The 12,882-nt window shown below is 43.2% G+C and overlaps 1 protein-coding gene across 2 annotated transcripts in view; it reads left to right on the top strand.

Annotated features, from left to right (window-relative positions):
* CDH4 (cadherin 4) overlaps positions 1 to 12,882 on the top strand; it is a 467,924-nt gene that overhangs the window by 356,662 nt on the left and 98,380 nt on the right. For both annotated transcript variants that reach the window (XM_075720977.1, XM_075720976.1), the window contains exon 5: positions 7,950 to 8,105. In XM_075720977.1, the coding sequence (XP_075577092.1) occupies positions 7,950 to 8,105 (156 nt within the window). The remainder of the gene's footprint in view (positions 1 to 7,949; positions 8,106 to 12,882) is intronic.

Raw genomic sequence — 12,882 nt, 5'->3', positions numbered from 1 at the left:
AAAGCAAAGTTAAAATTCAGCAGTTCCTGAGCCTGGTTGCAGTGCTGCGCACCAGGTATTCTGTGTTTGTAGCGTCTCCTCTGATCATGTATGAAATTCAGTTTCCTAGGCAAAGGGATTGTTATTTTGCTTCTATCCCAAGCAGAATCATGGTGATTTTGAATTGGACCATGAGTCTGACAAGTTCATTTTCATCCCATACTTATGCGTGGGGTAACACACGGTTATTGGGCAGAATCACAGGCAGAAATTCTTCTCTCTCACTGCATTCCGGTCTCCTTGTTGAGCCTGATTTATATTCTCCTGTTCTCCATCTGCTCGATGTTACGTTTTCGTCCAGGTAGAGGAGAAAAACCTTGGTAAACAATTCAAAAAAACCTGGAAGGAAGAGAGGGAGCGAAGGCTATCAAAGCTACCGATGGGCATAGGGAGAGCTCCGGAGAAGTGGATCCGCGTGGACGTAATTGGCCTGAAGGGAGCCGCTGCGCTGGAGAGCAGCCCGTGGAGAGAGGGAGCTGCGCGAAAGCCAAAGGACCTGTGAAACGCTGGAAGCCTTCAGCAACTGAACATTTGGTGAAGCGCCTCAGCCAAGCGCTCGCAGGGTCAGTGCAGAGGAAGCAAACTCCTCCTGGTAAGAAGCAGGCGAGCTGGCCGGGGAGCGGGTTCCTCTGCAGGCTACGGAGCACGAGCCAGCCATGCGTGAGAGGTTCTTCTCTTTTGGGTTCAAACATTTCATAGTTTCATTTCTTCCTCTAATGCAGGCTGCATCATCAGTTACATCAATAACTTAAAGGACAGCTTTAATCTCTCTTACCTACTAGTTTTACTCTTGTTTTATCATCAAAATAAATACATTATAAATCACTTTGCGCAGATTTCAGCTGGAGCAGAGGCAGATTTAACCTGACATGAGAGACACCCAGCCATTGGGACAAAGGGAAAGTTTTTAGTTTGGATTTGTATTTTAAAGAGGGGGAAGAAACTTAAGCTCATGCATAGCAGTAGTAATGATACTAGCTAAATGCTATGTGTAACTGCAGGAGGAATGGCATTTATCACAGTGAATCTCAACCATGGAAAAATTAGGCATCTAGTCTAAGCATAGTCCTTGGTTCTCTCTCTGCAACGTGTGGAAAGGGAAAACCACTTCTTCCAGGAGATTTGGTGTGTACTTAAGTGTTCAAGACAAGGAGGATGGCTTTCAATCTGGAAAGGCTTGCTTGTCTTCTTTTCATCTGGCTATCTTAGACCACATACAATGTTTTTAGTGACTTATGTACGAAGTGAAACCAGTCCCACTCAAGGGAAGAAAGAAATCCTCAATTACAAATGTGTGTTTCCATCCTTTCTTTCTTTGCCAATAGAGATCTTTTCCTGCTTAACTTTGTTTGCAAATACTGCCGCCATGGGAAACTTAGCTCAATTGATAGTCGTTTTGTCCAGTAGTGGATAAAGACTTGCAGGCTGCTATTAAGCCCAGTGTTGTAGTTAGTGGAAATGCTCCTTTTATTCAAACCTGATAGCTGCCCTTGCCATGTCAAAGCACCCTCTTTGCAAGGCGCGGAATAGATGGTTTTCTCTGAAGACAGCTGAAGTGGTTTAGAGAATCTTCTGTTTTCTTTTTTCCTTTCTTTCTGGGAAGTAGCTTGGGATCATTGGCAAGTGTGATAAAAGGGGACAGAAGTTAATAAATATCACCTTAACCTGGTTGGGTCTCCAAATCTGTCTTAATTTTTCTCTGTCCATTTGACTTTTGCATCTATTTATTGAAACCATATGTGATTCTTTAAGCAGCATGCAGTAATTTGTTTGGAAATACAGGGCTAGAGATGTGTCTCTTTACTGGCTTCTAAAACAACTGTGAAATAAGAGTTAAGAACTTTTATGCAAATGAGTCTTAAACATATTGCAGATTCAGTTAAAAATAAATAAGTAAGTCCTTAGCAAGGATTTCAATAAGCAGTAAGAGTAGCTGAATTAAAATATTTCCACTAAAATTAATGAGCCAATCCTGGAATGCTTAGACTGACTCTTAAGTGTGCTCATTTAAAGACTTTGAATATGTTTGCCTGTCTGAATTTCTATGGAGCATTTTGAATGCATGACAGATTATAGTCTTCAATTATTTTAATTTGGTTTTCTTAATGGGCAAAATAGCTAAGAGCATAATAATAAAAGACACTTACTGCTTATCATTTACATTATTTTATGTGTTCATTAATAATTATAATGGGTTTTATAAAACAAAAAAATCAAGTCTAAGCCTCCTCAGGTCATGTTAGTGCAAATGTTGCGTAGTATTCTATGGGAGATGTGGGAAACTAAGTATTTTTTGAAGCGCATTCGTAACTCCATACGTTATAGAGCAAGTTGGAGAACTTCAAAGGCAATTTATTTTCTAGTTTGCTCTGTGGATAGAAAATGCAACAGAGTATAAATGGCCTGCTTTGCTTTCTCTAGATACATTCCCAGGCACTTACATATACCTTCGCACGGTGATGGGCAGAACCCAGACCGTGTACGGCCCAGTGAAATCTCTAAATATAGTCTGGTAGGTACAGGAACGCTGTTGTTACGGTCCCATCTTCTCTTCTGTAGGCTCAGTTGTCCTTGCTTGTTCAGCCTTTCCCTACACCCCCGGTTTCCTAGGCTTCCAGGCATTTCCTTTACTGATACCTAATCGATCTCCATTGGGCCACTTTTTTATGGCAATGTCGCGCTCCAAAACCTGTGTAATTTATGGACTCACAGGTGTCCTCCAATCTGCTGACCATACAGCTTTCCATGGCCTGCCTTGCCGCTGCTCCTGGCGCAGGACTGTTACGGGGACCTGTGGTTCTTGTCGTCTGCCAGGATGAGAGGGCTTGTAAATTCAAAGCCCCACAGCGAGAAATGGAAGGGCTAAGAACACAAGAAGGATATGGATCAGCAGGAGTGAAACAGAGTGATAAAAGCTGGTACCTCAAAGGAGCTCATCAGCTGAAATTTTGCTTATCAGTAAAACTTGCGGGAAGCGCTTAGCTACCTAGTTATTCCTGATGGAGATGCATGAACCCCAAGATTTTATCTGTAAAAGCGGGAAGCAGTCCTGTGTCACAACCACAGGCTACTTTTCAAGTCCATCTAAATGTGAGATTGCTACAAAGGAGAAAGCCAGCTCTGAGGGCGTAGCCCTGTATTACCTCAAGAGCTGCAATGTTACTTTGCACACAGTTTAGTTGTTATCTCAGAACCTGCAGTGGAAAATACCCATCTGTGAAATCGCACCGATTTCTTCTGTTCCTGGGATTACTCTGTAGAAATGAGAGCTGAGTCAAGCTCTTGGGGTTCTGGTTCTGAGTCGCGAACGTTGACCGCAGCCCTCGCGCGCGGTGTGGGACGGTGCATCACTGCCTCAAGCTCAGGCCCCCTGCACCCCCTCGCTTTGCCGTTGGACTGCGAGGCTGCCGTGTCCTCGCTTGCCGCAGCCGAGCGGAGGTCTGGCAATGCAAGTTCGGTGCCTGGCTCCGCTGCCTGTTCCCTCTGTGGATTTGGTGGCTGGTCCCAGAGTTCCCAGATTGGTCCGTTTGTATCTGTCAGCGTAGGTGTGGATACTCAGCATCCCAGGGTTCCTGCGTGGAAAATTTCACCTGTATTCATGAGGTAGGATAGGATCAGGGGATCATATCTTCCACCGTAAATTGCCTTTCTGTCGGGCATTATCCTTCACCGATGTAACAATCCCATCTAAGCTTCATCCCCGAGGGGTTTTTTAGAGATTAAAAGCTGCTTTACAAGCAAATTCCTCTTATGACAGTCATCAGCCATCATCATTCATCTTGCTCACGTCATCATATGCAGGGTTGTACCATGCCTGGCTCTGGAGAAGCTCAAAGCTCCAAGGGTTCTCTGAGTAAAAAATTTATAAATGCAGCTAAGGAAAACTATCCTTCTGCCATCTGTTCTGTAACCCAGAACCCTACATAACTCTTGACTGCTTTATAAAAGGAAAGATAAATAAAAAAAAAAATCATGTGTATGTTCTCCAGTCAGAAGATTATCATACGGATGTGTTAAACATCTTCTCACTTCCCGGGCATAAATGAATGAAAAAGCAACTCTCTCCTGAGCCAGTAAATTCCCCCAACCAGTAATTTTTTCTCCTAATCTAGTGAGCTCCTTGGGAATAGAGGTTTTTTCATTATTATTGTTTATTATTATTATTATTATTATTATGGTAAACTGCTCCAGGAACAGTTTCAACAAAAGAAGTAAACCTTACATTGTATTCAGATAATGTTCTTAACTTCTCAACAAGATTTACTAAATTGCACCCTGGGAATTATGCAAATGAAACCTTTGGTCAAAATGTTACAGGATTACTGTAAAAAAAAATCTTTTTTTTTAAATCTCATTAAGAGTGCTAAAATTACATGTTCCAATATAAAGAGCATGTGCTTTTGTGCGATTAATATCTCCCTGGTAGTAATACGTACTGTGTGCTTCATTGTCAACGGTCTTTGCAACTTTCTGTGACAAGTGCTACTTCTTAGGTGATTTTTCTGAACACTTCACATCCTTGTATTCTTACTGGAAATGGAATTAGGTACAGGTAACAGGCAAACCATTGTAGTTTGATGGCAATTAACAACAAATAATGAGTCATTGCTGAATATTTGCAACATATTTCCCCCTATTTTTGTTTTGCTTAATGCAGTATAATTATCGCATGGATTTTTCTTAGTGTAATTGGGTAAGTTGTGTGGGTCTTACGATACATTTCATCTCCTAGATCTGCAATGATTTACATACAGGCAGCTTAGACCCTATTAATGCTAATAAAAGTGCTGCAAGGACATCCTATTGCATACACTTTATTAAACTGTACATAGCTTTCTTAGACAGCTTCTGTTTATCTGCGTTTCCTGAAAATAAAATATAGTGTCTTTAGCACTGAATATTTAAATCCAGCCTCCTTTTCCCTGTTTCTGTCTCTCTCTATGCATTTCTAATGCTTCTATCGCAATGGGATCTGGGTACTATATGCAACAGGAAATAGAGCAGAAAAACATCCACGAAGAACTAACGGACTCTCATCTTCTGTGATTCAGGTTAAAATTCCTTCTATTTTAGCTCCTTGGAGGGAGCCTGGTTTGCTGTTAGGTGCTTGTGCTCAAGTCACCATCACAGCTGAGCCGGGCCGGGGCCGGGGATGTGCTCCCGGCTCCCGTGCTTCGGTGAGCAAGAAGGCAGCAAAAGTGCAGATACCTTGGGTTTGGTTTTTTTTCCTTCCACCTTTGTTAAGGAAAAACTTTGTTAAGGGTAAAGGGCTGGTTTTATCCTGACACATTACAGGTTCTTTGGAGGTGTCCAGGCACACGTTGATAGAGACAGACATACCACTGTGTGTCCCAAGTTACCATTTTTTCCCTTTATTTTTAATTTCTAAGATGGGAACCTGTCGTGGTTCAGCCCCAGCCAGCAGCTCAGCACCACGCAGCCGCTCGCTCACTCCCCCTACCCCGATGGGATGGGGGAGAGAATCGGAGGAGTAAGAATGAGAAACACTCCTGGGTTGAGATAAGAACAGTTTAATAATTGAAATAAAGTAAAATAGTAATGCTAATAGTAACAGTATAATAATGATAATAATGATACACGAAGCAAGTGATGCACAATGCAATTGCTCACCACCCGCCGACCGATACCCAGACAGTTCCCGAGCAGCGATCGCTGCTCCCTGGCCACCCCCCCCCAGTTTATATACTGAGCATGACGTCATATGGTATGGAATAGCCCTTTGGTCAGTTTGGATCAACTATTCTGGCTGTGCCCCCTCCCAGTTTCTTGTGCGCCTGGCAGAGCATGGGAAGCTGAAAAAGTCCTTGCCTAGCATAAGCAGTACTCAGCAACAACTAAAAACATCAGCATGTTATCAACATTCTTCTCCTACTAAATCCAAAACACAGCACTATGCCTGCTGCTAGGAAGAAAATTAACTCTATCCAAGCCGAAACCAGGACAGAACCCCACACTGACTCAAAGCTGGAGGTCCAGCGGTGTCTTCCTATGTTTTCACTTACCTTGAGCCTAGCTACAAACATGTTGGTAGTGGGCTAGAGCTTGAACTCCCTGACCTGAGCTATACTTTTGCACAGACATTCACATAAATTCAATTTTCAGCCCTTTCTGCCTGGCAGGGTGAAAGCTGACTTTCTAAAAATGGAGACTGTGGACTTCAGTTATTGAACTGTTGAGTTGGTTGCCATCATTAAAACCACAGTTATGCAAGCAAAGCTTGATTTTAATATACTCTTTTTCACCCATGGATTTGCTAATAAAAGTTGGATTCATACCTATCTACTTGGGTCCCTATTACAAATACGCACTGGGCACACAAAAACCCGTATAAACCACTGTGTGCAGCATGAGGGCACTTTCACAATGTCCCCAGCACCTCTTTTAAGTGATTATACTGGTGTAAGTCCAATCATTTTTCCTTGGTACTAATAGCCTAAACAAGCAGTGAATCCTGTAGAGAAAAGACAGATGAAACTGTCTCTATTCCCTGACCTTCAGCTCCAGAAGTGTAGGTGCAGCACGAATCAATCCTGGCAGTGTCTAGTAATAACTGACATTATTAGCCGTTAACAGGAGCAGACTATTTGGTGGAGGCAGTACAAAGAAAACAGTGTACAAACTTGGTAATGATCTGGACAAAGGCATCAAAGGAGATTCTCAAAGCCCAGGGATCCGATATTATTCTGCACCGACACGTCCAGCATCTTGTCAGCCTCCCGCGTCAGGAGAGGAAGAAATAGCGGTAGGTCACATGCGGGAGGAGTGTGAGAGCTGCCCACAGCCCCATCCCAGTTCCTTTGCCTGACAAGCGAAGCCTCCTCTTCCCTTGGGAAATGACCTTCGCTCCCCAAATTGGGGCTGCTTGGGGGGGCACAGCGGCCTCCTGCATCCCACTGAGCCCACTCAGGCTCCTCCGAGCGTGCAGCTGCCGTAGCAGAGATGCTAACATGCTCCCAGCTACGAGATTTCTATTATCTTCCCACTACTTTGTTGTATTCATAGACCTGTTAGGGAAAAATTTATGCACGTCGCTTTTACGCTGCCAAGACACTTTGTGATGGTGTGGGGGGTGGTAATTTATTTGTACCTTGCACTTTCTTTCAGGAATAGTCATGCTGTTGCAAGAACTTCTTTCAGCATTTGATGAGAAAATTAAATTTGGGTTTAAAGAGATAGTCGGGGTTGCTAGGACAACATATTAACCTCCCTTTTGTATTTTCTCGGCTCTGTACTCAAGGTTCATGTAATTCGACATGCTGTATTCGGTTTGTGGCGGTGTTCTCAAGGTATGGGAGGGAAGGGGTTTCAAAAGCAATGTGCCAAACACACTTTTCGTCAACAAATAGTCAAACGAAATGCTAACATGGCACCAGGCATTCCCAGCCTTGCCTTGTCAAGCCAGCAGGGTTGGACAAAGAGGGAGCAAACAGCCCTGTTCTTCGAATTTCATGGGAGTATTTGTGTGCACAGTCACAGGGACTGAGAATGTGATGTGGGAGCCTGCAGACAGCGTTTTCAGAAGTGATTAATGGCTGGGAGACTCCAGGTGTGGCTGAACAATTTGGACGCTTTAAGGAGCCTAGGGTTTCAATAACGTGTAAACAGCATTTTTTTGTGCATATAGGTTCTTCCACATCTATGGCAGAAAGTCAGAATTTCAATGATTCCTAGAGAATCGTCATGAATAAAAGAGGAGAAAAATAGCTGAAAATATGTGGAATACACTTTTCCTGGCTTTTCCCCAAACCTTTGGCGTACAGCTCCCTTGTCAAAATTGACAGCGGTATTACATTTATGTAGCTTTCAGGCTCAGATCTTCAAAGTTGTTTAAATATCCATATGGCTTTTGTCCAAAACTTATCGATTGCTGTCTTTGTTATTTCATCCAGATTCGTTCAGATAAGGACAAAGAGATCCATATCAGATACAGCATCACTGGAGTGGGAGCCGACCAGCCGCCAATGGAAGTCTTCAGCATTGACCCTGTGTCTGGCAGGATGTATGTGACTCGCCCGATGGACAGAGAAGAAAGAGCTTCCTACCATGTAAGCATAAAACATCTTGCGTTCTATCTAGGTTCGCAAGCTGAAAGCAAAACTGTACCAGAATTGCTGGGTTCAAGAAGGGACACGCAGCTTTGAGAAGAGCGGGAATCTTTGTTCAAAATCAGAGCCCAGTTCACAGTTTGGGCTGGCTCCCTGCGTCAGCAGAGACCTGAGGAGCTGGCTGCACAGAGGTGCTCAGGCTTAACTAAGAGCACGAGTCTCAGTCCCGCTCCGCCGGGGCACTTGTGTGTGTGTACGGAGATGCTGGCTTTGTTTCTGCTTTCCTTTAGCGTAACCTGCCCTTGCTAAATCAGCCAAACCAATGCGAAGCGGCATTAAACTGACGTCCTTTTCAGACACAAAGTCAGAGTCATTTGTTTGAAGTGGTGCAACTTCACGCTGCTTACGAAGTCTATGCAAATTTATGTGTGGACTGAACCCTCCCAAAACCATGAGAAGCCAATCGCTACATTAGCATGTCTTGGGAAATTACTAATTTAAGAATCATTACTGCAGCTAAACATGCAATAATTGGTATAGTCATTTTTCATTTTAAATCACTAGGAGATGTTCAGGCAGTATGATGGGGGTGTGTCAGATAGGTTTTTAAATATGCAGATAGACTAATATTAAATGAGGAAATTAATTAAGATTAATTACATTCAAAAGTGGTGCCTCACGCTATCCTAGTTCATAAAATGCTCTACCTGCAGAATACTTAGAGTGTAATTGGCCGTTATGTTTGGATATAAATCCTAGCCCCTATATTGCACAGCATAATTGCATGGCAGATATAGTCCCACAAATTGCTAAAAAAATGTGTTGCACCTTGCATGATAGCCCTGCAAAATTTCAAACACTTTCTGTGTCTACGTTTTAGTTCTCTCCTGCAGTGGTTGTGAAAGGTTGTTTCATGGATTGCTTTGTATCAGCATTAGCCACATCTATCGGCATTGTAATAGCCGTTCCCAGGGATACTGTAATGTCAGTGAAACGGTACGGGTCACTTCCACTGACACCATATTCCTAACTGCGCCGTCGGAGATGCACATTCTGTCAGCTTTATCAGGTATCCAGTTAACCATGTTGACACAGCTTCTGGACTGGGGTGGAAGGATAAAGAAAATAGATTACCTCTTTAGTTGGGTGGAAAAAGAGATTTCCTCTGGGTAAAAGAAGATCTGAAGGAAAATTATTTTATCCTTGGTGAACAAGAACAATTATTTTGTTTGTTGTGCCTAGGAAAATATGAAGAGAGGTTGTTCTGAAAAAGGAATATTTGAGATACGGTGTGTGTCATCTCAGCACTGTTGATACTGTTTCAGCAGTGCCAGGTTATTCTAACAGCGTAGTCAGTAATACAGTACACAAGTTAACACTTTTGATGGAGCCACTGTGATGTCTACTATCAGACACTCTCAATCAAAAACATAAGATGAAAAATATTTTGTCCTCCATAATAACAAATCATGTGCCCCCTAATAATGAACTTAACCTGCCGGTTACAGTGAATTCAGTAAACCGAATTCTCGCCTTGGCAAAGGTGGCCGGGTAAGCCTGCCTTGTATGCACCGCAGGATTGCCAGCCTTTTCTGTTCCTTGCAGAAACCTTGAACTCGTGACATCCGTATGTAAATAAGCATATTCACACTCTGAAGGTTACGGGAAGATGTACTTCATAGAGAGTGAATAACTGATAAGTATGTTATGAGACCTTATAGACAGGAATAGTGAGTGATAGCAAATCTTTGTTAGCAGAACAGTAGAAGGTGATGGACAACATTTTAAGTCGTGGCTGTAAATAACCTTTAGATCCTTCAGCCTCAGGAGCAATGGATTGATGATTTATTGAACCATCAATTGTTCATTTAGTAACACTTTACAAAGCATTTATAAATATACCAAGCACAAAGCAATGACCCAAACACTAGTGCAGAAACCTAGAGTAGGAATGGACGATTCGAGAAATGGGAAAAATTAGTCCAGCTTCCAGAAAAAAGATACAGTCCAAAGTTTTGGCTGTTGCAAGTTTTGGAGAAGTCAATGAGTTTATGCCACTTCATATAGCTGAGTCTCTAACTGAAAGGAAAGGCAGACTTGGAGCCAGGCTTATACCGAGTACTGGAAGAGTAGTGACTGAGGTGTAGGCTTGGATCTGAACTGTAGAGCTTGGCCATCTTTAAATTGGTTAGACATCTGCTGTAGAGTTTTCTTTAGCTTGGATTAGTAGCTTAACTCTTCAGCTGGGGTAAAGGATGTCGGTGGAGCTGCAAGGCAGCATCCCTGGTCCCTTTTACCCAGTAGGACATGGCCTTCTTGTCCAATACGGGCTTGCTGCTCTGGCTGAAGATGGGTGCATTTACACAGCATACATATATATTCAGGTTTTCTGCAGTCTTAAACAGAATGAAGTCTTTTCAGCATCTCTGTCACTGTCAAGTGTTGTCCTTGCTGTTTTCATTCCCAGGTAATCTAAAAACTAATTATAAAAAAAAAATAATAATTTGCAAGTGTTTGTGAGGCTACATATGAAGAGTTCTGTTTCATTAACTCCCACATTTTCAACACATATTTTCTTATGCATAATTATCTGTATTGCTTCAGGACTGCCATTTTTAAAATACTAGTGTTTTAACTCTCTCCCGCGTTCAGCAAACCATTTGTCTGATGAAACCTACCTTTTTCCCTAAGGTGAAACAGATTTTTTCTAATTAGATTGGGAGTTCTGTAGCAGAACTTCCTCGTACATTTTCAAGATGGTTCTTGAACTTTTATGGAGGATCATTCCGAGTTTGATGGATGCGGAGATGTATATGCCTCTGAGAGTCAGTGTCTGCGCAGGTGCGGTCTGTGCTAGCATTGCTGCCTTAACCTCCCAGCACAACTGGCAGTGGTAGTGATCACAAGTTCAGCTGTATTTTGGCCTCATCTGTTTTCTCATCTACGCTACAAACCAGAGCACAAACTCTCCAGGGACCTTGCAGACATCCCAGACGCAGAGTCAGCTGCCAATATGAGCAGAGAAAAATGAGAAGGGCTTTGCAGCTACTTAACCAACAGCACACCGTGGTGCAGAACTGCGCATGCTGCACCGAGCGATGCTGTGGGAGCCGCTCCGGCGTCTTCGGTGCCCGCGTCTGGGGATGCAGCCTTGGCGCACGCTCCCCGTGCAAGCACGAGCTCGTTCCCCCCATCTTGCTGCTGTCTCACTGCGGCAGGCATGCGTCGTTGCATCTCCCCTTGTAGTCAGCCCTTAATGTTTATTGCATGCCAAAAAAGTTTCAGCAGGTAGTAATATTTAATATGCATGAGTTCTCTTGGCCTTCTTTAACAGCGTTCCCAAAGTCCCATTTGTACTGCTGACAGAATTAGTGACTCTGAATGTCTTTTCTGATCCAGACACTGGTTTTGTATCAAGCTGCAGTTAGGCCTGGCAAGTACAAGGGATAGTAAACTGGCAGGTTAGAATTCCAAGACATTTTTCAAGCTCTGTTTTCAAAAGACATCAACATAAATGTGTCAGTAAGTAGTCATTGCTTATGATACTCGAGTAATTGTGCGTTATGGGGAAACTTTGAAGCAAGTCCTAATCCAGTCCCAGACACACGTGTATGCCTTCAGCATCAGACGGATAAAATACTGTCTCAGAAGTGGCTGGAGCAGAACAGGTGGGTTATAGTCTGCGAAGGAGTTGTCTGAAGTGCAAGGAGACAAAAAAGTTTATTAGAAATTAAGGGATACAAGAGCTAATTCCAGCATTTTGAACCAAGTGCTAGTGAGCAATGCCAGCCATTTGTGTCACAATACTCTAATTTAAACTTTTAATCACAATTAAAAGCACACAAATTAGGCATGACATTGTGTGCTTATTGCTTAAAGGCTCTGTCACTGATTGATAGTGTATATTTGTATTAGTAGTATTAGTGCATAAGTAATACTCGTATTTAATACAATTCACTGTGTTGACTTTGACTAACTACCTTCAGATACCACCGGCCTCCAGTGTAATCAATAATCATGATACTGAATCATTTGTATGCCAACAGCTACATTTACACTGGAAACTGTCAGTAGAAAAACCTCAGAGACCTGTGGTAGCTGCTGCTGAATATGATAGCAATGATTGTCATACTTTTAAACAATATTTGTTAAAGAATATCGAGCCAGCTCCTTGGCTGGTGTACAGCAAAGTGATACACCAGCTAGAGATTAGCCAGCTACCTGTATTAATTTTTCAGAATCCTCTGCAAGGTATTTCATTTGATATTACTTATTCCTTCTCTACTCCTGTCACATTCTCCCTCTTGGGTACAACGTAAATATTTCAAACCAACTTTATAAATGTTTCTTAACTGTGTCTCCATCGAGCCACCAGCTTCCATTTGAATACTTGTGCGTGAGCTGCGTCTGGCACACGTCCCGTGGCCCGGGCTGTGCTCCCTGGCCTTTTCAGTGGTGGCTTTTCCAGCTCTAAATGGCGTGTGTGTCTGACAAAGCACTTGCTGTGCCTTGCTGTGCTGGTTTTGGCTGGGACAGAGTTAATTTTCTTCATAGCAGCTCCTATGGGGCTGTGTTCTGGATTTGTGCTGGAAGCAGTGTTGATGACACAGGGATGTTTTCCTCACTGCCGAGCAGGGCTCACCCAGAGCCAAGGCCTTTGCTGCTGCTCACCCACCCCACCAGCGAGCAGGCTGGGGGGCACAAGGAGCTGGGAGGGGACACAGCCGGGACAGCTGACCCCAGCTGACCCAAGGGACGTTCCACACCGTATGGCGTC

The sequence above is a fragment of the Pelecanus crispus genome, chromosome 14 (assembly GCF_030463565.1).
Source record: "Pelecanus crispus isolate bPelCri1 chromosome 14, bPelCri1.pri, whole genome shotgun sequence".
NCBI classification, from domain to species: Eukaryota; Metazoa; Chordata; class Aves; order Pelecaniformes; family Pelecanidae; genus Pelecanus; species Pelecanus crispus.
Note: the sequence above shows the minus strand (reverse complement) of the source record. Positions and strands in the feature narration are given on the sequence as shown.